At 34.6% G+C, this 26,018-nt stretch overlaps 3 protein-coding genes across 3 annotated transcripts in view; 2 read left to right on the top strand and 1 right to left on the bottom strand.

The window, feature by feature from the left end:
• Nucleotides 1–1,724, top strand: part of No66 (Bifunctional lysine-specific demethylase and histidyl-hydroxylase NO66) — a 4,641-nt gene extending 2,917 nt beyond the window's left edge. Inside the window, exon 6 of the mRNA XM_083055789.1 lies at nucleotides 1,587–1,724. Within this exon, the coding sequence (XP_082911915.1) occupies nucleotides 1,587–1,643 (57 nt within the window). The 3' untranslated portion in view covers nucleotides 1,644–1,724. The remainder of the gene's footprint in view (nucleotides 1–1,586) is intronic.
• LOC145946299 (multiple coagulation factor deficiency protein 2 homolog) lies at nucleotides 25–5,171 on the bottom strand. The gene is made up of 5 exons (XM_083055853.1): nucleotides 5,015–5,171; nucleotides 1,604–1,763; nucleotides 619–705; nucleotides 419–537; nucleotides 25–290 (listed from the first exon to the last, which is right to left on the bottom strand). The coding sequence occupies exons 2-5, from the start codon at nucleotides 1,753–1,755 to the stop codon at nucleotides 157–159; spliced, it is 492 nt and encodes a 163-aa protein (XP_082911979.1). The 5' UTR covers nucleotides 1,756–1,763; nucleotides 5,015–5,171; the 3' UTR covers nucleotides 25–156.
• On the top strand, nucleotides 2,466–26,004 carry LOC145946308 (uncharacterized). The gene is made up of 4 exons (XM_083055865.1): nucleotides 2,466–2,997; nucleotides 3,251–3,468; nucleotides 16,616–16,782; nucleotides 21,442–26,004. The coding sequence occupies exons 2-4, from the start codon at nucleotides 3,360–3,362 to the stop codon at nucleotides 21,622–21,624; spliced, it is 459 nt and encodes a 152-aa protein (XP_082911991.1). The 5' UTR covers nucleotides 2,466–2,997; nucleotides 3,251–3,359; the 3' UTR covers nucleotides 21,625–26,004.
• The last annotated feature ends 14 nt before the right edge of the window (nucleotides 26,005–26,018 follow it).

The raw sequence follows: 26,018 nt of genomic DNA, 5'->3' as shown, positions 1-26,018 counted from the left end.
ATCAGTCGCATATATGTAGTTATATCATTCGTATTATATCTTACACAATGTGCAAAATGTTTATCATTTTATTTCTCTTTTTTTAATATATATAATTTAAGATTATATATATATATATATATATATATATATTTATATGTTCTGAGTTAACAATTTTCACGTTCCTAGTCTGAGTTTATCCCGTTTCTCTTGCGCGTCATGATCTCTCTTCCTTCCCAATACAAATTCAACATATTCTAAATAGCCGTCGTTGTTTAAATCATCCTCTGCCAATACTTTATCTATTAGCTCTAAAACAAATACATTAGATTAAGAATCGCTTTTATTACATACTTGTAAAAAGGATCAGCGCAACATATGTATAGGCATATATATATGTTATTTCTAACGCTACCATATCAATTTTATTCAAACATACCTACAATCCAGGACAAGTCTTGCTCCGATTGCGTCTCGTTTTCCTCGTGTAAAGTATGTTGAAGAGCGTGAAAAATTTCTAATCCGTCTAATTTCGTATTATTGTCGACATCGTGAATTCTATAATTCAAGAATTTATTAGCAATAAATTCAATAATTTATCGGATATAAGTGAGGCGAATCCCGATATCCCAAACGTACTGAAAATAGTAGAACTCTATTTCCTGTTCTGTCATCTTTGAAAAGTCGAGTTGATCGGCCATGGGACCTATGTCCTCCTTCAGATGCCTAAAATTGTGGAATAAAATCACGGATTTTGTTTTTAAGTATTAAATTCGAAACTTAATGATTTTTCGATTTACTTAACAATTGACAAGTTAAATTCGAAAGATCAAAATTTATTAATTTATTAATTTTAGAAATTCTGTACGATGAAGATGCGAAATCCTTATCTTCAGATTAACAACACCGAGAAATAAATTTTTGTATAGAAATATGTCTGTATATATGTACAAACATTAGCATACGGATGCAATTTAAGATACGTGGTACAGAGCAAGGTTTTTCTTGGCAATTTAGCTTTTAAAAATTTATGATAAACTTCATATGCCAAGTACATATTCTGCGCTTTAGTGCATATTTAATGAGATTTGTAATTTTCGTATTTTGCTTCGAGGAAATTATATTTCTTCATGAAACTTTTTTGATATTCCTTACATAGCTAAGATACGCGAGAATTGTATTTTGGAATCGTAATATTTAGCTTCTAAAAATTTCTAATAAATAAAATATAAACTTGTCTCAAGTCTTAATTCTAGCGGTCATTAATTTAAGAATTTATATTTTGACTTCTTTATAAAAAAATTTGCTACATATCGCATTGCATCTTATCTTTTTAATTACAAATAATTATGATTTTAATGCAATTCTCTTTGCATTTCAGCTGCAAAATGAAAATTACAAATCTGTAGTTGACTATTTTTCTCATAGTCTTTCCTGTCGATCTTTAAATATAATTCATAATTGGAACATTTTTTTAGTAAAATTAGTTTAATCAAATTATCTAAAATTATTGATACTTTAAATAGTTTTATGAACATATAAATAAGAAAGTTATTAGTTTTATTAAAAATTTTATTAATTTCTTTAGAGATTTAATTGCTTTTTAGATTGCTTTTCAACTCACGTTGCATCGTGAAGAAGCTCGGAATCCTGCGTTAGTTTGATTTCATTTTGCGGCTTATAATGATGATGAGATATGCTACTCTTAGGATGATGCGGTCCACGAAACCCAGTTACTAGGCCGAGCCATAAATTAATTAAAAGTATCACCTCCATTTTGCTATCTGGAATAAATTATCGTACGTAAAGATAATATTTCTATTTTTATTATATTAGATAAACTGCACAGAGAGAATTTTCCCTGAAAATCATGGTAATCGTGGAACAATATGGTATGGAAAGAATTTCATGAGAATTTCTCTGATTAATATTTATCACAATAAAAATAATAATATCTAATAAAATATAAAATATGTTTGATTAATTTTACTATATAGTTTAGTAAAATTAATTGAACATGTTTTATATTTTATTGTGATAGATATTATTATTGTGATAAATATTAATCAGAGAAATTCTCATGAAATTCTTTCCATACCATATTGTCCCACGATTACCATGATTTTCAGGGTAAATTCTATGAGAAAATTCTCTCAGTGCGGATGTAGCTTTTTTGAAAAATCTAATAACACATGAGAGTCTTACATATGCCAGTGAGCTTAAAAAATTCGCAAATTTAAATTAAACTAAGATATTAGTTTATGAATCGCATTTATTTATTTTGCGGTGGTTTGTACACGATCGAATGCAGTTTAGAAAGAATGACGAGGGGTGCTCCACGACATTCCGAGCGGTGCCCATCGACAATGGGACCTGCTGGGACATGTTCATCGGGTGTGTCGCCGTGGTAGAGTGCCTGCTTCTTCTAAGGGTCGAACACCCCGTTGGTCAGCGACAGATGGGCGGTAGAGGGGGTCCCGGTAATTATTATGCGATTACCCACAAGCCCATTGATTTAGATTGGACCCCGGGGGGGCGTGCTGCGCGATCGTGGGCCCGTCCCGATTTGTTACAAGACCATGCTCGAAAACTCAAATGTACTCGATGTACAGTATATATTCGGTGAAAATTTTGCATTCTCAGAATAAGAGATTTATTTTCAAAATATTGCGAATTTTTTAATTATTAATTTTTATTATTTTTATTGTTATTTTCATTATTATTATTAATGCTTACTCATGGCGAAATAGAGAAATCGAAATTGAAGAACATTTATGCACGTTTTAGTTGTTTTTCTCACATATTTACGTATATTTTACATACATTATTACTAAAAATATATTAAAAATTCAGATTTTGTTTATGATAATATAACGTGCTTTACTATATTTATTGATCACATTGTCTGAAAATTAATTTTAGATGTAACATTATTGTCGATATATTTACAAGAACGCGGAGAGCAAATATACTGACATAGGTGTTAAAAGACGCACACGAGACCGACACGAATATGGGGTACTTAGGAATCAATTTTATATAGGTTTATAGTCTCGAAGCGAGAATGCATATGTTGAGAGGGGGAATCCCCGAAGGGTTTTCGATGCGCGAGAGAAGACCCCCTTAGGGGTCCCGCCGCGCCCCAATTCGAACACCCTTCGTGCCCGCCTGTGTCTCTGTCTCTCTTCGCGCGGTGTCGAAATCTATAAATAATTTATATCATTTGGTCCATTCAACGGGAGAGCCCATATGTACCTGTGTCGCCTTACAGGGGACCTGCACCCACTCGACATTCTCCTTTGCATCGTCGGGACCAGTAAGAATCTCCCGCTACCCCGCTGTATATCGGGTGCACGGATAAGCTCACGGATTTGACACTAATGGATCGACCATGGAGCGACGTGTCGTCGACAGAGATTGGCCACGTAGGTGCTAACGAGATCTCGCGCGATGACGTGAACGTGATACACATATTTTGCATTTTTTCCCGTAAGTTTGTTTTATTTATCTATTTATGATTCTCTCTTTCAAAAGCGCGAATAAAATCAATGAAAAGGAAATTTATATAAAAATTTAATGTTTTCATTCACCACACAATAATATTCATATTTTTTGTTTCTTAATGATATTTTGGTAATATACTTGATTACACAAATATTTGATTATATAAATTTTCTGAAGGAATTTTTTGAAATAGAAACGACCAATCGAGAAAAAAGAGATCATTAATGCGATGTAAGTCTATCCATATTCTTGAGACAATTAAATTTTCTTGTTCGAGCAGCAATGGTTGGTATATTATATGTGTGTACGAAATGCGGAATGCATAAATATATAGTATATGTTATATTAATATATTTATTTATATAATATAAAAAAATATGATACAATACATCTCATATTTTTGATATATTGATTGTACATACGTCTAATACACGTACAGGTGGAAAAATAGAAAATAAAATTAAAAACAGAAATATTTACGAAAGCTAAATTTTTCACTAGATTATAAATCGTTAATGTGAAAAGGGTAATCCACATTTGTTTATTAATTAAAAATTTAATTAAATGAATGAAAAATAAATATTTTAAATAGGCATTTCTCATCCCAGATTTTAAGTAATCAATTAAAATAATTAATTCTCTTGTGATACGAGCAGTGTAAAATATTTGAATACGTGTTTCACGAATTTGTATTAATGGTACTTATTTATTTCTTACAATTTATATCGCTTAAATCTGTTTCTATTTAGTTTTATTTAAATTTAGATTGATTTTGCAAGTTAGCAACACGTTTAAAAATTAAAGATAATTTCTTTGGAAATAAATGCATATTTGTTTTGTCTTTTTAAATTCTTTTCTTTATGACATATTTGTAATATAATATTTGAAATTAATATAATTAATATAATTATTTGAATATATTAATCAATCCAATTTTGAAGACTTTAAATAAGAATTATTTCGATAACATATATTTAAAATTTTGAATATTTTATAATAAATTATTTTAATTAATAATTTAAATTATTGTGTGCTTGCATCTATATATTATCCTTATAGAAAAAAAATATATATAATAAATTTTTAAATAATATTTCTTATTAAAACATACATGCACTGTCTGACTGATGATTTTCAGTAATCTGCATTTGAAATATGCTCACTATTATAATATACTGACCATTGTTATATTTGTATTGTGTATACACTTATCTGTTACTGGTGGAACCAGACATATGTTTCTGTGTAATATAATATTATATGCAAAATTGCATCAATTGTTTCTACGAGATCGCGAAAGTCAGAGCATTTTCGTGCTCCTCGATAGCAATTTTGAGCGATCCCCCGCGGGACGTTCGCCGGCCGTGACTATCGATGGGTATCTCTTATCTCGAAAGCGAGAGGGTGATCATCCCCTGGTAGATGGAGCACCAGGTTAGACTGTCATAACCCTAGACCCGAAATTTTAGACTCCGCTGCTTTGTTGTTGCGAAATGTTGAAACGCAAATGACAAATTCACTTTTTTTTTACCTGTCTTAAACGTTCCGTGGTGACCGATTGATCTGATCGGCGACGGATTTGACTGTTCGATCCACCCTTCGCGTTATGGATCCCCCGTTCGTGGTTTTCTCGACCCTGTCGCTCTCGACTTGGTCGACGAGAAACGCGCGACGACGCTTATCGACGTTTTTCCATTGGAGTTTGCGTGTTGGACGAGTTGCTCCGAACGAACGACCGCTCTCTTTGAGCGGGCTCTCGTTTCGTTTTCCTCCAAATCCATGCGAAAAGTCGGCTAATTTGATTATCCCGCTTCTTTTACCGAATAAGCGCGTGTGGATTCAATTCGTGTTCGACTCCTATATCTGTTATTTGAGAAAATCTTAGAAACCTGTAGTTTTTTTGGAATCTTTTTTTACCTGAAGAAATCAGACAATTATCTTGGAATTTTATCGGGGCTTAAATATTTTTATCGGGATTGTCTCTTCGAAGATTTTGCTTTTATTTTGTGCGAACAATCGTTAAAAAACACTTTAATTTTGCCTGGAAGTTTAAATGGAAATAGTTGAAAAATTCTTAGGAACTATTAGAAAAATTTTGTACGTTTTTAAATGTATATCACTGAGAGAATTTTCTTTTAGAATTTACTCTGAAAATCATGGTAATCGTGGGACAATATGGTATGGAAAGAATTTTATGAAAATTTCTCTGATTAATATTTATCACAATAAAAATAATAATATTTATCACAATAAAATAGAAAACATGTTTGATTAATTTTACTATGTAGTTTAGTAAAATTAATCAAACGTGTTTTATATTTTATTGTGACAGATATTTATTATTTTTATTTTTATTTATTATTATTATTTTATTTATTTTATATTATTATTTTTATTGTGATAAATATTAATCGGAGAAATTTTCATAAAATTCTTTCCATACCATATTGTTCCACGATTACCATGATTTTCAGGGTAAATTCTAAGAGAAAATTCTATCTGTATATATATATATATATATTTATTGAATGTATTTATTTATTGTTTGTATTATACGTGGAAATAATTCATAATATAAAAGACTGATTTTCTGCATGCAGAACTTTCATTTTTGCTACGCGAAATAAAAAGTCTAAATCCAACTACAAGTAGTACAAACAAAAATATCACCGCCGTAAAATCATGACGGTGATATTTCTATTCTACTACTGTAAATTGTAATTGATTATCGATTATATATATCACTGTCGGTATATATCACTACGGCGGTGATATTTCTGTTTGTACTACTTGTAGTTTAATAGACTTTTTATTTCGAGTAGCAAAAATGAAAGTTTTGCATGAAGAAAATCGGTCTTTTATATTATATTATGAATTATTTCTGCTTATGATACAAACATATATATATATTTTTTTTTATTGAATGTATTTATTTATTGTTTGCATTATACGTGGAAATAATTCATAATATAAAAGACTGATTTTCTGCATGCAGAACTTTCATTTTTGCTACGCGAAATAAAAAGTCTAAATCCAACTACAAGTAGTACAAACAAAAATATTACCGCCGTAAAATCATGACGGTGATATTTCTATTCTACTACTGTAAATTGTAATTGATTATCGATTATATATATCACTGTCGGTATATATCACTACGGCGGTGATATTTCTGTTCGTACTACTTGTAGTTTAATAGACTTTTATTTCGAGTAGCAAAAATGAAAGTTTTGCATGAAGAAAATCGGTCTTTTATATTATGAATTATTTCTGCTTATGATGCAAACATATATATATATATTTTTTATTGAATGTATTTATTTATTGTTTGCATTATACGTGGAAATAATTCATAATATAAAAGACTGATTTTCTGCATGCAGAACTTTCATTTTTGTTACGCGAAATAAAAGGTCTAAATCCAACTACAAGTAGTACAAACAAAAATATCACCGCCGTAAAATCATGACGGTGATATTTCTATTCTACTACTGTAAATTGTAATTGACTATCGATTATATATATCACTGTCGGTATATATCACTACGGCGGTGATATTTCTGTTCGTACTACTTGTAGTTTAATAGACTTTTATTTCGAGTAGCAAAAATGAAAGTTTTGCATAAAGAAAATCGGTCTTTTATATTATGAATTATTTCTGCTTATGATGCAAACATATATATATATATTTTTTATTGAATATATTTATTTATTGTTTGCATTATACGTGGAAATAATTCATAATATAAAAGACTGATTTTCTGCATGCAGAACTTTCATTTTTGTTACGCGAAATAAAAGGTCTAAATCCAACTACAAGTAGTACAAACAAAAATATCACCGCCGTAAAATCATGACGGTGATATTTCTATTCTACTACTGTAAATTGTAATTGACTATCGATTATATATATCACTGTCGGTATATATCACTACGGCGGTGATATTTCTGTTTGTACTACTTGTAGTTTAATAGACTTTTTATTTCGAGTAGCAAAAATGAAAGTTTTGCATGCAGAAAATCGGTCTTTTATATTATGAATTATTTCCGCTTATGATACAAACATTCAATGAATGTATTTTTGGAGTTTAAAATATACCGCAATATTCATACATTTGTGCAATAGAGAATAATTACAATGTTTATTAATACTGTCATTATTTGTTGCTGCATAAACCCATGTTTTATGTGGAGAGTATTATACTATATGGTCAGATTGTGTCGTAACTTCGATTTTTGCTATTAATTTGCTATTATACTCTGTTAACAAATCTTGTTAGATCTCTATTAGAGTTTGACAGTACATACGTTTTAATATAATATATGATATATGTCGTATCGATTTTTATTTGTTGACGAAGCTCTCAGCAAATATTTGGTAAAATCTGTTTTGGATTGTGTCTATCTGAATGAATATTCATTTTTCCTATAAACCTCTACCAGTTATCTATATTGTATATGTTTGCTATGAGAGATATTGGACATCGGTTCAGATCTGTCCCTCAAAATCGTTGTCGTCATAACTAAATCGCAGAACGATGCGAGTTTAAGAGCATTCTATTGCGAGACCAATTCGATCGAATCGCGGTTATAAATTCGAGTTGACCGAAACAGAGTTTTTGAGAAGCCAGTGCGGCAGAGAAAGAGAAGAAAAGAGAAACAGGGATGAAGAGAAAGAGAAAGAGAATGGATGCAAAAAGAGCGAAAGCAAGAGAGAGAAGAGAGAGAGAGAGAGTGAGAGAGAGAGAGAGAGAGAAAGAGAGAGAGTGAGAAAGTGGAGAAGATGTGAGAAGAACAGAGGATGTGCGTGTTTGAAGATCGAAGAGGGACGGAGGATAAACTGCGAGGGGCTGAGGGAAATGCGGGGGCGGCATAGGGAGGAAGGAGGCAAAGGACGAGGAAGAAAGAGCGAGAGAGAGAGAGGGAGCGAGAGAGAGGGTGAGTGGGATAGTGCACGGATGGGTCTCCCGTTGCCATGACAACCACCGTAGCCTAAAGCTATGCTTTTATTGATTCCAAGCCGCAAACAATGTGCAGGAGTGGATGTTTCGCTCTGTTCTCTCTCTATCCGTCTGGATAGTGAGGTATTAACGCACCCCGAAATACCGATACCCATGGGCACGTGCCCCAGAAAAGCGGGGCCGGTTCGTTCTCTCCCTTCCCCCTAGGATTTCCTCGTTTGTACCCTCTCTCACCTTCCCTTCTCCCCGTCTTTCCCCGCTTCGTCCCGTCCCCGCTGGAGTGCCCTGCGATTAATTCAGCAGTCTCTCGATATGCACAGTTCGCCGTTGCATTAAAATACGCGGACTTCAAAGCGCACTCGCCGACTATGACACGTCAAAGGTTACGTCGGACTGCATCTTCCAGTTCTGCGCTCTCCTTCCCTTTCCGGTCCCGAATTTTTCGAGGTGCATTTTGCATCATGTAGTCCATCGTCTTCGTACGCGTGTGTGGGATATGATATTCTTTATGATCGCGGTTATTTCTCGTGCTGAACAAATATATATATTAGATTTCACAAAAATTGTAAGTCCTTTTTCACTAAAAACTACATTTTATGTAAATGTTATTTACAACTAATACAAGTATCTTAATCATAAATTATACGGAAAGCTTAGTTTCGTATGATCTGCAGCTACGCTGCGGAATTAATGCATGGCTAACTCCAAACAATTATATCTATGGTTTTAATGATGCATAATTCACTTTCGGATTAGATGGCACGTTACAAAAAATGTCTTAACTACAATAAATTAATATTTTAATACATATATAAATATATTCCTGATTGAATTGAAAACAAATTGCAAATAAATCGGCATGCAATCCGATTGAAATTAACAGCTGCGATGCGGTGCAGAAGAAAAGAATCGATTGAAAGATATTCCTTTTTTTCTCTCTCGGAGGCTATCTTTTGAAAATCGAATCAATAATAATGAGCAAAACTAGCCATGCGAAAGTCAGATCGCGATTGAGTTTTCTACTCGATTACTACGAAGAAAGGACCACCCATCGCGATTTCTCCATGAACAGTTTACCACCCACGGATGCGTTTCAATTGCACGATATTCCGAGCAGACTCTTCAACAAATGCTCGGAATGCTAGATCAAGTTGGATATATTTTAAATAATTATATCATAGCTTTTAATCTTTTTTTAATGAAAGCCATATTTCTTAACCGTGTACTATTATTATACGTTATCTGAATTTGTGATAAAAAATTGCAAGTTGCAATAACAGCTGAATTGATAAAAATGATAACTTTCATAATTTTCATATACTTAGAATTTTTTGAGGAATCGGATGAAGATAAGATTATTTTCAAATTGAATATATATTTTTATATATTTAAAGAGATAATGGATTTGTCTCTTGCGTGTATGTATAAGATTGATTTATAAAACTCTATCCGAGCGATTATTAACAATTATTTCAGAAATGTCTGCATCACTTGCAAAGTAAGAATGGTATATATTTCATAATATTTAAATTTATACTGCGTGCTTTCCACTGTGTCGCAGAAAGCAGAACATTCTGTCGAACAGATTTCCCATTGTAATTTTAACTTCTCGTTATCTTCATCCTTTCTCGAAGCGAGAATCTGTCTTCGCGAAAATTCCAGTTATCATTGCTCGAAGTAAAGGTTGTTTAAGTTTAACTAACGACTTGCAATTTAATTAGGAGAGATTAAAGTCCTTGTTGATGAGATGTTCTTCTAGTAATTATAAACTGAATAATGCACGTTTAATTAATTAATATATTATTTATGAATTAAGATTCCATAGATTTCGATTATTTTAGCAGAATTTAAGGCAAGATATGCATGTGATGTGAGACGTTGATATCTACTACTTGAATCATAATAAAATTCTACGTTATTGAAACTACAAATAGCGATAAAAAGATGCAGAAGAAGTAATAAAGAGAAAACAAAAAGAAGTATATAAAATAATTATCATTTATAATAATTATCATTCTTTGATTATTTCTCACGTTTTACAAATGTATATTTTTTTATGCTTGTCTATTAAATTTCTTATCTCTAGAAGAAAAAAATCGATCCATCGCTGCTCGACGTCCATCTCTCTTTTTATCGCTATTTGAATTTTTTTCGTTCGAGAAAAATATCACGCTGGTTAGCAGTCGCGTTGTTTGGATACGCTCACGCGCGAGCGCCTGTCTGTGTGCCCTTTTATTTATATTTTTTATTTTTTTATTTTCACGGCAATCGCTCGATCGCAGGCGTGTCGCATTCTGACGCATGAAAATGGCCCAAAGGGATGCGCCAGCCATGATCGATGCTCCATCCGATCGGAGTCTACCGAAACTGCCCGTCAAATAATATATTCATAGCTTCCGGATGGTTGAACGCGACTCTCGGAAACCACCCCCGCGACCCCGCAATCGTGTCTACTTCCCTTTCCTCCCTCTCTTCTGCCAACCTGCTCGTTCATCCCCCGTTTACCTCCCTTCCGTCTCTCGCCCAATGCGCAGTCCATCCGCACGCAAATCGACTGTCGAATAATTATCGAAAATACACGCGCGGCCGGCTCGCGGCGCTTTTTTTTTCCTCTCCCGTTCTGTCCTCTGCCTCGCGGACATACGATTAACTCTTTGAGCTTTGCCGATATGCCGCTCGAAATATCGTCGTGTTATCTGGAGCTTTTCATGCGCCATTGCCCCATTCTGTTCAATCTCGCGTATCCATGTAAGGTCGCATGTATATTGACCGGTGATTAGTGCAATATCTTGTGTATACCTTCGACATTCTAACATATGCATATTCAATAGCAAATTGCTTCACTATCGAGCTGATACTAAAATCACTTTTTCTAGGGATACATATTGTCGTGATTACACTTTTAATGGAAAAATCTTAATGTCTGATTAAAAAAATAACATAAGTTTTCCATTTCATTCGAACTTTTTGAGTTTCTCATATATTTATTTTACGTTTTTATAGGACGTGTAAAATTATGCGAGTCTTGTTTAAATTCTATTAACATATAATGGTTAAAGAGTTTACAAGTTGTTTATTTTATTAGCTAATCTGTAGCAAGGTTTTGCAATTCGACGATGATTACGATACATGCTTATCTTTCCTTAGATTCGTGCAGATTGTATCCTCAGAGCGTAAATTGGATTTGTTAATACACTCTGTTGATGCACAACTAATTATTCAACATTGATAATTAGTTATACTCAATATATACTGCTTGTGAATCTTTTTCATGATATTTTCGAATCAGCCTTCAAGAGAGATAAAAAGCGTTTTCAAAGAAAACCAGAATAAGCAAACATAGTAAGATATCTGTGATTTTTTTATACGCGTATATTTTTGTGATAATCACGGTTTCGTCGTCGAGAGAGAGAGAGAGAGAGAGAGAGAGAGATGTTCTCTTATAGTCTGCAGCAATTTCTCTCACCGTCAGCGTGATTGCAGACGACCAAGGCGATTTTCCGCATTTCCTCCTCGATTTTCGTGCTCCGCGATTTTCGCGTTCTCCGCTCTGCCCTTTTCCGCTCCGAATCGTACATCGGACGAAAAAAAGGACGAGGGTTTCCTTCCCAATTTTCGCCACACTGCCTTCGTTAGTTTGATCGATCATGCGCGAGTCGCGATCGAGAAACGAAAGAAAGGAGAAGTAAGAAGAATATATAGAAATGACAGCAGGACAAAGATACATACAAGAAGAAAATACGAATTGCAAAGAGTTAGAAACTTTTAACTAAAAAAGATAAAGAAAAAAATAAGTTCAATTAGAATTCAGATTGATCAATGTTAATTAAATTGGTCCCGTATATTTTTAATTAACGAACGATTGAAATCGTTCTTAATGCTTTTTGTGAAAGGAGAGAAAAATAGAATAGAGATGACAGTAAGAGAAAATATAATCATCATAGACCTATTTTTCAAATGCGATTTATATGATTCAACAGATGTACAATGTTTCAAAGATATCTTTTATCATTCAAGTGTGATTCGCGCAAAGAAACGTTTACATCAAAGTATTATTTCAATATTTTCTGTCGTTGATATTTGATTCAATCTACAGAATCGTTCGAAAGGGATTGTTTCGAATGATGCACAATCACACTCGTTCACTTCTTTCACATGTCATCAATGCGATCCGCATTTAACTATACTCAGCTAATTAAAAGCAACACCTAACACTGTACGTTTTACATGGCAATCGGTCGCAAATATTCACGTTATCTATGTACGTGACGAGGTCGCATAATAATTCTATCCTGGATTATTCCCGGCCTACTAAATGATAGAAATATCATTACGCCTTTCCCGCACACCCTCCATTCCTCTCTTCACTCTTCTTTTTTTTTCGCTAAACACATGTAAGGGGGAGAGACACGCGAGAATGGGATAAAGCTGTAAAGCAACCCCCATCGCACTCTTTTAACCCGTTCTCTCTTTCCCATTCTTTCGCATCGGCTGTTTCTATCCAACTTAAGGGCGGTGGCGGCCGCAGCGACGACGGCACACAGGACACCTAAGTGCAAAATTATTTTAAAAATATTTTCTTTACCGCGTTAGCCTGAAAGCTGACCCGATGCGTGTGCTGGACCGGGGCAAAAAGAATTGGAAATGCCGCACGGCGGTTTTTCGACTTGCCGCGGTTTTTAGACCCTTTCCTTTCCTTCTCCGCACGACGGCGACTATGATTACTTCGTATGCGTGTGATGTGTATGGGTGTATTCAAGTACCCTGTCTCTTAAGTTCGTGATCTTCGCGGTTGGCTAATGAACCCCGAGGGCTGAATATGTTCGCCTACTCAAAACTATCGTAATCGTTAAAACTGCGAAAATTAAACGCTGTACGTAAGAAACATGTTTTATTTAAATTATCAAGCATTTATTTTAAACATTTTATGTGATTTTAGTACTTAAACAAGATAAAATTATTTTTTTTTTACAAAACTGAATTTTTGATTAAAAATGCATACACACTATAAATAAATAAATATATCTTTTTTTTTATATTTATTTATTTGTATGCATTTTTATAAATGAGATCTATGTATATTTTATATTTATCTTCCTTTAAAAACTACCTAATAAAATAAGTTTTCGTGAAAAGAAAAGTACCTTAAGGAAAAAATTGGAAAAGTTAAAATCAGATTAAAATTACAATGCGAGATATGCGATCGTTGGATCGATTTTTAAAGAAACTTAAGATACGAATAATCGTTCGATATTCGGTTTTGGTTGTATAGGAGAGCACATCTCTTTTGTTTTCGTGAATTTTATTGCATAATTTTCCTTTGGCAATGGTTATTTAGGAAATATCGGCAAGTTTTACGTATATTATTTGCTATAATAAGTGACTTTTCCATTAGGCGAGAAGTAGATTTCGATGAGCGCGCACTTGCACACAGCTTTACATTTTACCTATACGTCCTTTACACACCTTTTCCATCCCATGTACTTTTAAACCATCCTCTCTCACCGAGCGCCGTACCACTTCGATGCTTTTTACGCGGTGCTTTTCTCTTATTTTGAACCTCTCCCTTGGCCTGGCCAAGAGTTTCCAGTCAGCGTTACGTAGAAAACGTTGAACTTGTTCGAGAGCTTTTTCTCCCTCGGAAAAGAAGTGGCGCGGAGCGAGGATGGAAGGAATGGACGGAAAATGTCAAACAAATTTATTGCGTCTTCGTGACATAAAATGTCGTGACATTATTGCTTTTGTACGTTTTTCATCTGAAATAATAGATAATAATAATTGCGCAAAAGAATAAATCTTAGAAACTGCGCATTCGCATTCGCATTGTTAACACTCCATACAACTGACAATTATTTGCTCGCAAATTATTTTCTTAATTTTTTGACATTTTTTCAAGCTATCCTGTACACACACATATACATAGACATATAGAATATATATATTAAAAAATATATATTAATATATATATATATATACATTAAAAGATGCAAAATAATCTATCTTAAATGCAAAATACATAACAAGAGATTTTTATCACTACTTTGCATTGAAAAGATTACGTTTAACGATTGTCTTAGCTTTTTTATATTTAATAATTTTAATTACACATACATTTAATATGTGTAAAACGAAAATTAAAAGTTGTCCAAAGTTGTCAGTACGGCATCGATTTATTCCGTTATAAATTTTTATTAAATTTATTGTTTTAACATGTTTCTTCGCTCAAGAAGAAGAAACTCTCATTTTCTCTCACGCATACACATTCATCAGCAAAGTCTACTCAGCCTGATCAAAATATCTTCGTCGAATACTTAATTACTTCGATCTCACTATCTTGTAGATGGCTTGCTCTAACAGCCATGTACATTATATACAAGGAAGACTTATGATGGGGTTCCAATTTGCCGCGGGGCGCCGTCAGGCTGCGTTTAACAACTTTTTAATGGAGGCTTGGCGACCATCGTCAGCCTCGGCCGCCAACGTTGAAACGTTAATTCTAACGGGTGTCATTCTGAAAATAAGTTACTCCGTCTCACTTCGTGAATGGAGAAACGTGTTTTTTTCGTCGTTTTTGTTTTTTTTTTTTTCATTAAAAAAACATGTGAGGAGATCGTTAAATTAAAATGTTATATTTTTTTAAATCTATACTGTCATATCATTGTGATATATAAATAAAATATAAAAGTGAAAAATTTAATATCTTTAGCTTGGAACCTTTAATATTTTATAAAATAACTTATATAGTTTGAATAAAATACAAAATATTGTTTATGTGTTTTTAGTTCAAAAGAATATAGTTTTTAAGTATTTGGAGTTTGAGTATATTTATGCATTTGTATTTATTCTGCTTTTAACTCTTTTATTTTATATAATTAAAATATTTTTTTATATTCTATTTTCATATACTTGGTATCATTATAATACAACTTCTTTGTCTATCTCTATAATCATTACTTTATAATCATTAAAATTGCATTATAAATCTTATATAATTGCACGATCTTAAGATGCATATACAATTGCTTGCGATTACAATCGGCATTACTTCTTAATTGTGTTGTAATAACACAAAGTTTCATATCTAAATTGTAAATTGATTGTATGTTAGATAGGTAACATTTTCTTATTTATGAAATAATTTTATAATTGACATATCAATTTTTTCATTACTTATATTAATATTTAAAAATAATAAAAAAATATTATAGGTATATATACAGTACGAAAGCATTAAATTAATATAAATTTTAATTCATTCTTCTCCATTATCCAATGAGCTCAGTGTAATAAACTTCATAAAGATAATAATATTTTAATAAAATATTATTCTATTATACTACAACGTATCGGAATTAAAAATACTGCCATTATAACTTTTTAATTTTCCTACATTATTCCTGATACTCATACATTTCGGCAGAAACTGGTAGAGCGCTGATTAACAAACGTATTAATGGCTGCTATTAATTAATCGTCATATTTTCTAGCAATGCGGATAAAAGGAACATTATAAGTCTCGGAGAAACAAGAAAATTGCTCAACTATGATACCTCGGTGAAATTCGCGATAATAATAATTAACTAGCGCACGGTTCTCCGGAGTTACTAGTTCGTGTATAGCTGGTGTCCATGATTGCACGCGTCGAACGGTGCGATCGATTTTTCGTGCGCGTGCACGCACGCATCTCTAAACGCACGCGCTAAACTTTCTCGCACGTATACACGCACGCACAGCCAGGTATATACATATATACGTGCGCTCACACACGTCCACGTTCGCCCGAGCCATCGCTCTGGGGCCCTCGCAGAATCTCGCTCAACCCCGACTCTCTCACCCACCCTCCCCTCGACAATTCTCCATCCCTGATAAGCGTCCGCGCGCACCCCTTCCCCCTGTTGCCCCCTCGCTCACTCGTCGTCTCGTCCTTCTCCCCGTTCCTCCCTTCCTCACCCTAAAGCCGTCCTCTCGGCACGAACATCCCTCTCGCCTCGCCTCGTCGGTCTCGTCTCTCCTCTCGTCCTCTCGCTCACCCTGCTTTTCGACCCCCTCGTCCCCTTCACCCTCGCCGCCTCCGCCGCCGTTCTCCATCTAACCTAGCGCAGCATCCGCGTTCTGGAGCTGCTCTCGCAGCTCTCGTAATCGCATTTGACGTCGCTACGTTTTTGTTTCAGAGCAGTACGTGACGCTTCCGCCCGTGAGGGCTCTTGGCAAAACACGCAAGGGAGGAAAAAAGAAGAAGACGCCGATGGAGAGGGAGAGAAATAATGTGTATATCTACGTGTACACGTCTATGTGTGAGATAAAGAGAGGGAGAGGAAGAGGAAGAGCAGAGAAACAGGTAAGGAGGAGGAAAATGACGAGAGGAACGGACGCGCGAACATCCTGAAGGGTGGGGGAGAGGTAGTAGATAGGTCGGGGGTGCACGTCGAGGATCGAGAGATCGAATGGGAGGCTGACCCCCTTGATCATCTCCCGGCTTGGTCGATGTCGACGACGACGACGACGACGACGATGACGATGAAGCAGTCGAGGAAGGAACTCTATCTTGTGTTGTTTTTAAGGACCGTAATTTTTGCCGATATTTCTTGCCATCGTTTATTCTCTTTGCTAGCAACGCTGTTCCGCGCTCTCTTTCTCGACCGATTCTATATCCTATAAGGCGGAGTATTTGATGATAGAAAATTCGTGAATTCCAGATCCGATCCTTTATAAAGAAACAAGAAAGAAGAGTGAGTTGAATGAAGATAATAAAGTTTACATTAGGATCATGATATCTAAAACCGTTGTCTAACAATATTTATGTTATAATTTTTTTATAAAAGACACACACACACATACTTTTATACATATATGCAAAATATATGAAGAATGTCGTATTCTTTCAGCTACATATACTGCAGACTAATTAAACAAGAATGACGATTACTTCAATATTAAGACATTAATAGATAAAATATTAAATTGATAAAAAGAGAGCTTTGCATTAAGAATAGATGGAGAACAAAACTCTGTGTTACAATTTTTTTCTAATACAGATTTTGTACCGTTTTTAATTATCACATATTTAATTATACATTTTTAGATAAAAGGATATCTGTGAGAGTTAAATATATAACAATTCTGCAAAATTTAACAATTCACTTAGAATTAAATTTTGACAGTTCTTCTTGAACCAAGAGTAATCGGGTATATCCAACACATTATGATACATATAAATAAATGTTACGAAATATATTTATATAAATATTACTAAACTTGATCTACGTTGTGTGTAGAAATACAATCTGGACAAAGTTTTAAAGTGATACAATTGAGTAAAATTATATATCTCTGAAAAGAATTACACTCGGCAATTAACTGATCACACCTAAAGCCGCTTTATACACGTGACAGACGGGGTAACGTTTAAATCAGACAAAAGTCTCCCTTACGCACAAGTCGGCCGACACGTGCTTGCCAATTTGTTGGCCGCACGTGTCATCGGCGAAACCACGTCAAAATATTACGCTCGATCTGAATAGGCCAATTACTAGGCTCTGTAACCAAAAATACGCCCATCTATGCGGCGGAGATTTTCTTGAAATGGGCATCGTTTTAAACTTCACTTCGCGTGCATTTCTCTGTGACCGTGTCATAAAATTGTGTGTACGCTATTTTGACGTAAAATATTCGTTTAAAATTGCTTTTGCTGAATTTTTACTTATTACGACAATCGTACATCGTCATAAGCTTTAATCGTTGATCGCAACAAGCTTTGGGGAACAACGCGAATCCAAGCAAAGTGTGCAACGCCAACGAGTTCGAAGTCGCGGCCCTTTGTCGGGCGTCGCATAAAAGGGGAAATTTCGCGTGCGGAAGCTTGGCAATTCCGCCTCTTTCAATTTCTCCAAAACAGAACGCCCACGGCGCGTGTCGACACTCTTTCGAAGGTTGTAATTTTCTCTCGACAATGCCTAAAATTCAAGCAAAGCGGGCCAATTCAAGACCGAACGAGGTCCCTTTGAGGTTTCTTTCATTGTCGATGCAATAATTCGCTTTAACCGTCTCGTCCCGTTCGTTCCCATGACTCGCAGTGTATTTTTTCTCGCTGTTTCTTAATATATTTCGTTTTGTTTGCCTCATAATTTGCAATAAATTCTCATACCCTGGAAAATAATGAAAAGTACTCACAAAACGTGAAAAGATTCATTTTTAATTACAATGCATGTCAGCTTAATTTTCTATTAAATGATTGAATTGATTTTTTATTGAATATATATTGTGTATACTTTTAATTAAAATATTTTTTTTTCTTTTAAATAATTTTTAGATTCTAATTATTAAATTATTTTTCTATCGTATCTTCTTAAAATTTTCCGTGAAATTATTCTTTTCTGCAACCTTAATTTTCGCAAACTTTTATTACGAGGCCATGCATTCTAGAGTTGATAAAAGTTTAACAATATCCGATTTTCACTTGTGATCCTTTATGGTAAGAGATATCGCGAAAGATTTATAACAAAATTAAAAAAAAGGAGATAATATAGCTATTATCTCCTTTTATAATTTTGTTACGAATCTTTTGCGATATCTTTTATTATAACAGTTTCATGAAATTATAAGAATTTTATTTATAAAGTATGTTCACGCTAACGTTTTTATCAAATTTTAATAATGAGTAGATGAATCTCTCTGCCTAATTGTCTAAACGACAATTTTTTTTGGAAAGATTTTATTTATTTATTTTTTTACAATTTTTGACTTATATCAGGTACTTCTAACGTTACTTATAATGTTAAAGTTAAAATTTTATAAAATCAGAATTAGATAAAAGTTTCATTATTTTATTTACAGTAAACTTTACTTAAAGCTGAGAAAATATGACAAATTCTTTCAATTTTTAATGTTATATAAATTTTTAATTGTGCCAAGATTTAAATATTTACAATATTTGCTCATGTATCGAAAATACATACACAGAAAATGTAAATCGTAATGCGATGCAACGATAATGTGTGTATAGTGTAAAGGATAGGGAGGAGGGAAGATGGACGGAGGTAAAGTACTCGATAATTTCATCTCTTCATAATGCAGACGTGCATCTCGTTGCACGCGAATGACCGCTCTGGCGCCGACGAATTCCACGTGGATTTCTATGTAACGTCAAACCACTGTTTGTATACGACCGCCGTCTGATCGATCTAATTCGCAAAGGGTAGATCATTGAGATTAGATTAGATTTTATGGTGCGCCAGCCTCGTCGCATGGACCATATGCAGGTTATACACTTTGTAAGGGTAGTTGGCGGCACCCCGATGACTTGCAAGTGGAATTAAAAATGAAGAACGTTGGTTCCGTGTGCGAGTTATAATAAATTTTTAAATTATGCAGTGTACTTCAAAGTCGATAGACATAATTTATTTGAGTTAGAAAGAAGAGAAAGATAAAGTTTCTGAGGAAACAGCATCAGAAATAGCATTGACAGAGGTTTGTAATTTATATTTGGAAGTTTATAATTTATCTCCTTAACGTGCAAATTATAAATATAAATATGAGATACTTTTGATATAATAGTGGATGATAATCAACAGAAAATATTATGTTTTCTTTATTTTATTGAGATAGAATCTTTTGATTTTGTCTGAATTGAGAACAGTGATAAATAGCATATTTAATAAGAATAAGAATAATGCAAATAAATTAGATGCATTATTTATATTTTGTGATATATTTTTAGTAGAAATCTCAAAATCACTGTTTAAAATCCTATACTGGTGACGGCGACAATCGTGTTTTGCCCAGATGGGCAAACCGCCCACTAATTTTATGTCTCATATATACGCGCATATACAGTTATAACTATAAAGATATAGCTCTATGTAATATTTTACCATATGATATGTATCTAATACATATATATTTATGGATTTTTGAAAAAATATTAAGGGGTGGAAACATGTGAAAGATTGTATATAATTGCAAATATAAAATACAATAATATATACAATAATAATATGTACAAAAAATATATATATGTAAAATTTATTACAGTATATTTGTAACATTTTTTGCATATATTGCATCTTTAGCAGCGCGCGTGTGATAAGTCGCGAACTGGAATATGCATTACTTCATTTCTGACATTTTAATTTTCATTAGTATTTGGATGGGATGTTATGCAAATTAGTGTAACAATATGTAAATGACGATAATAATATAGTGCTGTGAAAAAATGATATAAAAGATATGCATACAACTCTAAAAATTAAATTATACCTATAAATAAAAAACAGATTTTAATATTCCTGCATGAATCATTTAATATGAAATGAATTATAAATCAGAATATGCACGTATATACAGATTTGTTCAGGTACAGAAGTTTTATTATATATATACTTTATTTTATTTATTATTATTTATTATATAAACTTCACATGAATGACAAATGTACTCTGATTTTTGAATCACTTAGTATAATAAATTATTATACTTAGGATGTGTAATTTTTAATTATTAGGAATTCATATATATATATTTATAATTTGCATGTTAAGCTAAAATACACAAATCATAATTATATGATTAATTTTTAAAGACTTACAAGTTGCAATCAGTTTGTTTCAGTCTTATATCAATATTATATTGATAGTAATCAGATACTGTTATTTCAAAATATTATATATTAAAAAAATAAATCGAATTTCTTTTATCACTTTGATTGCAAGTAACAATATAATCCAAATTTGTCATTATCTTTTTCTTTCTTGCCCTCATTTTTTCGTATTTCTCGAAGAAATTTTGTATTAATATTTTTCTTTTTTCGAAGGAAGAATCCAAAAGTTTCATCAGTTTTTGTGCTTACAGGATCTAATGTGTAATCTAAACAGGAACTATTGATAAATTTTACTGACAATGATTAAGAATTTTGTTGCGAAAATGATCGGAAATATATAATACGTCTGTTTTAATCTGAAGTGTATTCTTTAATGCAGGAACTTTTTGATATTTCTTACAGCCGAATAGTTTATTCGTGGCTAGTGTGACAGATTTCGACCACGCCCTGCCGATATGGTACCCCCTTGCCCAGCTACCCTTGGATTCACTGACGACGTATCGAAAATTTGCTGGCTTTGATCTGCACGCGGCGACTTTTCCGGCACCGCATGTTGTCATCGTTTTTGTCGGCGTCAGCCTTTAATGAAGGTATTCAAATCATGATGATATGTCATTAGTTAAGAAAAAATATTAGAATATTTAAAAAGCATGTACAGAAAAAAATTAATTATATATGTTACTTCTTTTATTTGCTCTACCATTTTTAATATTATCAAATAATCATTCTCTTATATACTCTATTTATTTTATATCGTTTTTTATAAATTCCAAATTTTTGGAAAATGCTATATATAAATTAGATAGTGCATTATTGTTATATTTTTTTTCAATCAGAATAATATGTAAGATTGACATAATTTTGATAAGTTCAAATTTCAATGCAAATGGCTGATAAAAAATATTTTCTACATTTCTATACATTTTATTTGCAACAGTGAAAATTGAATTCTGTCATTATAGCAATTTTATATTTGCGCTAAATATGTATATCTTTTTTGCTTCCAATTATTTTGCAGTTTATTATAATTGGACATAATTATATATAATAATATATGTAAAAGCAACTTTTCAAATGCCACTTTTTTAGCTCAACATTTTCAGAAATTTTTTCCGACATTTTTATATTTTTTTTCGAAATCGTTTATCCTGTTGTTTATCCTGTTTTGATCAGGACGCGCAGTTGTTGGTGGCCCAGTTTTCGGACAACCAGCAAATTGACTTTTGCCAGTTCAATGAAAACGGTGGCGGCCGAGCCTTTGAAAGCGCGCTTCGTAACTTTTGAGACGTCGATGCTTCGAATGAGCTCTCGAAACTTTACATTTCTTCGTCGTGTTCTCTTTTTCGCGGCTTCGTTCGATCTCGCGGAAGCTCATCGATCTCCCTCGGCGCGGTTGAGAGGAAATCCTCTCTTTCCTTCGACGTCTCGTTGGAGACGCCTCAAAGAGGGTGCAAGGACGAAGAACTCTCGCGGAAAATCGAAGAGCGAGGGAACAGCTCTCTCTCTCTATCCCTGTGTCTGACACGAGCGCGCATATTCCACTCCGCGTCGCGAGAAAAGAAAATGTGCACTGCAAGAAAAAAGGAAGAAAAGAAAAATAAAAAATAAAAATAAAATACGCGCACGGAAAAGAGAAAAGAGGTAAGCACAAAACATACAAAGGAGCGCGCGCACGAGACGGTGGGGAACTTAAAAATGGTATCCACTGTGAGACAAAGTGAGGGTAGCTTGGCACAAAGAAAACCAGAAATGAAAAATGGAAATGCTGACAGCTATGGCGATGCAAATCGCGAAGGGATGTCGGAACGAGAATGAAAACGTAGAGCAAACGCATGAGCGCACGGAATAGATGATCCATGCTATTCAGTATATAATTGGCGCATAAGAGTTTTATTTTTTTACTAAAGATTTCCTGTTTCCTCTATTAATGTAAAGTCAACTACAATTAAAGCAACTTTTTGGAACTAGAAAGAGCAGCTGTTTAATAACAGCTGTATATATATCGATATCTCTTTTATTATAACCTTTATAAATTATATATATTGCGTTATAAATATCATTAAAATGTCTAAAAATTTTTAAGTAATATAAAAATTTAATGATGTCTTGTTTTTTGAGTTCTCCTTTTTTTTTAAACTTAGAAAATCTAGAGATACGTAGAAATGATTGATTCTAATTTTTTTTCTGTAACTAGAGATCTGATATATTGAAAGGATTCAGAAGAATTTCAAAAATGAAATTAGAGAACTTTATGGGGGTCTTACAAAGCCAATCAGCCAAAACGCGAATGGGCGATCTCGACGAAATCTCGAAAAAGGAAAGAAATCAAGAAACGCAATCTACCGCGTTCCGACAAAAAAAAAAAAAAAGTGGAACGTGCGAGGAACCGAGGGGAAAGAGAAAAGCAGGGAAAAGATAGAAAGAGAACGAAGAGTACGAGTCTCCAAATTACAAATCCTCCGAAAAAGCCAGGCGCGAGATACACAAAGACATTTAGCACCGGGCCGAATGCATCTCATGGCGCAAACGATGCACCACCGCGACGCGGCACGCAGGTGAGTCACACAGGCGTGGGTGTACATTACAATCAAATCCCGAAAAAGGGGGAAAAGAATTAAAAAAGCTATCTGCCGCGAGATAATAAAAACGAAGACGAGAGCGGCGCGCGGTAGAAAAGAGACACAGACAGAGAGAAAGCAACAGAGAGAGCAAAATAGCGTTTCATAGAACAAGAGGAAGAAGAGAGAGAGAGAGAGGAGAGGGTTGAGGATGGGAAGGACGACGATGACGAGAGAACTGGGGTGGCAAAAAGGGGGGTTTCTCGTACGCTATATCTCTCTCGGCGCGTATTGGTGACTGGGATGAAACGTGTGCGTCGTTGGAAAAGCGCTACACGCTGGTGGTCCCGGAAAGAAAATCGCTCGCAGGCTATTTTCCGGAGGAATTTTTATTGGTACGCGCGCCATGTTGGCAGTGGCGACGGGGGTGCCGCGGGCATCCCGATGGCCTGCACGATTGGTCGTCGCTGGGGCGACGCATCCACCACCGGACCAATCCGCGCATCTGCCACCCTCTCGCCGTCGTCGGGGGTAACGGTGGCGGCATCGCCGGGAACAGAGACGGAGGGCGACCGGTTACGAGCAACAACCCCCTACCACGGGCGACGGCGACGGTCGAGAGGCAACCCCTCGTCGTTCTACGCGTTCTCTGCTCACTCACCCCCGCGCGGAGTCACTGGGATAACTGCATTTCGCGGACAGAATCCCACAAGAACTCACGGCGAGCGGTCGCCCCCTCTGACTCGCTCTCCGCTCCTGTCGTCACCGGGTTTTCCCACCGCGTTGTCCTTCGCAGGAAGGAAGGAAAGAAGGAAGGAAGGAAGGAAGGACGGAAGGGCGCGTCGTGCACGTCGTCCTCGTCGTCGTCGCCGTCCTCGTCGTCCTCGTCGTTGTCGTCGTCGTCGTCGTCGTCGTCGTCGTCGTCGTCGTCGCCTCTCGCGGTGCGCGCCATTTCTTCATACCGATTTGCACGCCGCGCCATTTCTCGCCAATTACTTCGATATTCGAATTTTCAAGGCCAGCTGATCGCCCGTCGACACCCTCACCTTCGCGAGGGTCGCGCACCCTTCTAATTGGATCGACGAGATAATCGGATTTAAATCGCGACCGAGTTGCGTTGATCATCCGCCGTCATATATCTTCTCGGCGATTCATAGATTCTAAAATCGATATCGTGCATCTGTTTTGATCGTTCGTGTATCTGTTATCCGAAGAGCAATATTAAGAAGGACATTCAAGTCTCGAAGAGAGTCTCTGCTAACGAAGAGAGAGAATCGAAGGAAGAGAGACGTGTCTTCGAATTTTTCATGTGTCTTCGATTTGGATTTTTTAATTGAACGATTCTTGAAGAGGCCATCAAAAGAAAAAAACATGAAGAAGGGAACCACAATTCTAAGTGAAATTTGAAGAAACGCTTATATCTTCGTTTGTCGAAAGTGCAACGAAATTGCAGTTATAGAAAAAAGACAGTCCAAACTAATTTTTCTCTGTTAATAAGTAACACGAAGCAGATGTCCATTCTACTAGATGCAGAATGAACCGCGAGTTGGATCTGGGTTAAGCTGTTATTAGCAGATAAGATTGGCTGTTGCAAGACTCTACTTTGCTGCCTGTAAATTTTTACAAAGATTAAGATCGTATACATCACTTTCAAAAATCACACATAAAAATTACATATAAAAATCACACATAAAAATTACATATAAAAATCACATGTAAAAATAACTTAATTATAATATTAATTATTGAATCTTTCAGACATATATATTTCTGAAAGAATTAAAGACTATATAAAAATTGAATTGGTAGTTGAAATCTAGATTAATTTAACACTAAATCGATAAGCAATATTTTATACATAATTATCCAATCTTGATTTTTTTCAAACTAGTCAACACATACACATGCATAAATGGATTTCGCTCTAATATTTATTATGCGATAACATTTAAAATAACTATCGCTCAAAGGCAAAAATCTTCAATAATAGTGATACCAAAGGGGTGCACCGCACAAGTGTTTTCTAAAGAGAATGTTCGAAAAAAGAGATCTTTAGAATCGCTCGACTTCTTGGACAGTTTATAAACACACAACAACACAACAAAATAATACAAGAGAGATACATTATTCTTTCTAAACAAGCCATTACATACCCTGAAAAGTGCGAAGTATCTTAAACAGAGGAAATATACTTTTTCTCGCGACTTAGCCCTTCGTTAAAGTCACTGACAAATCGCTCGAGGATAACGAGCCGCTCTTTCGCCGGAGTTTCTTCAGGATTTCTCAAGGATCTTTCGGTGTGTTTCGATCCGAGGAGGATAACGCGGTGCATATATATTGGCAAAGCGGACGCGGAGCGCCCTCATCGTAGGTTCGCGTCGGAAGATGTCCTCGTAGATAGTCGAGATTTCGCTCAGGTGG

This window comes from Prenolepis imparis, unplaced genomic scaffold, assembly GCF_030444845.1.
Source record: "Prenolepis imparis isolate NDT839.2.m4 unplaced genomic scaffold, iyPreImpa1.0 SCAF_2, whole genome shotgun sequence".
Lineage (NCBI taxonomy): Eukaryota > Metazoa > Arthropoda > Insecta > Hymenoptera > Formicidae > Prenolepis > Prenolepis imparis.
This window is presented reverse-complemented; position numbering and strand designations above follow the sequence as displayed.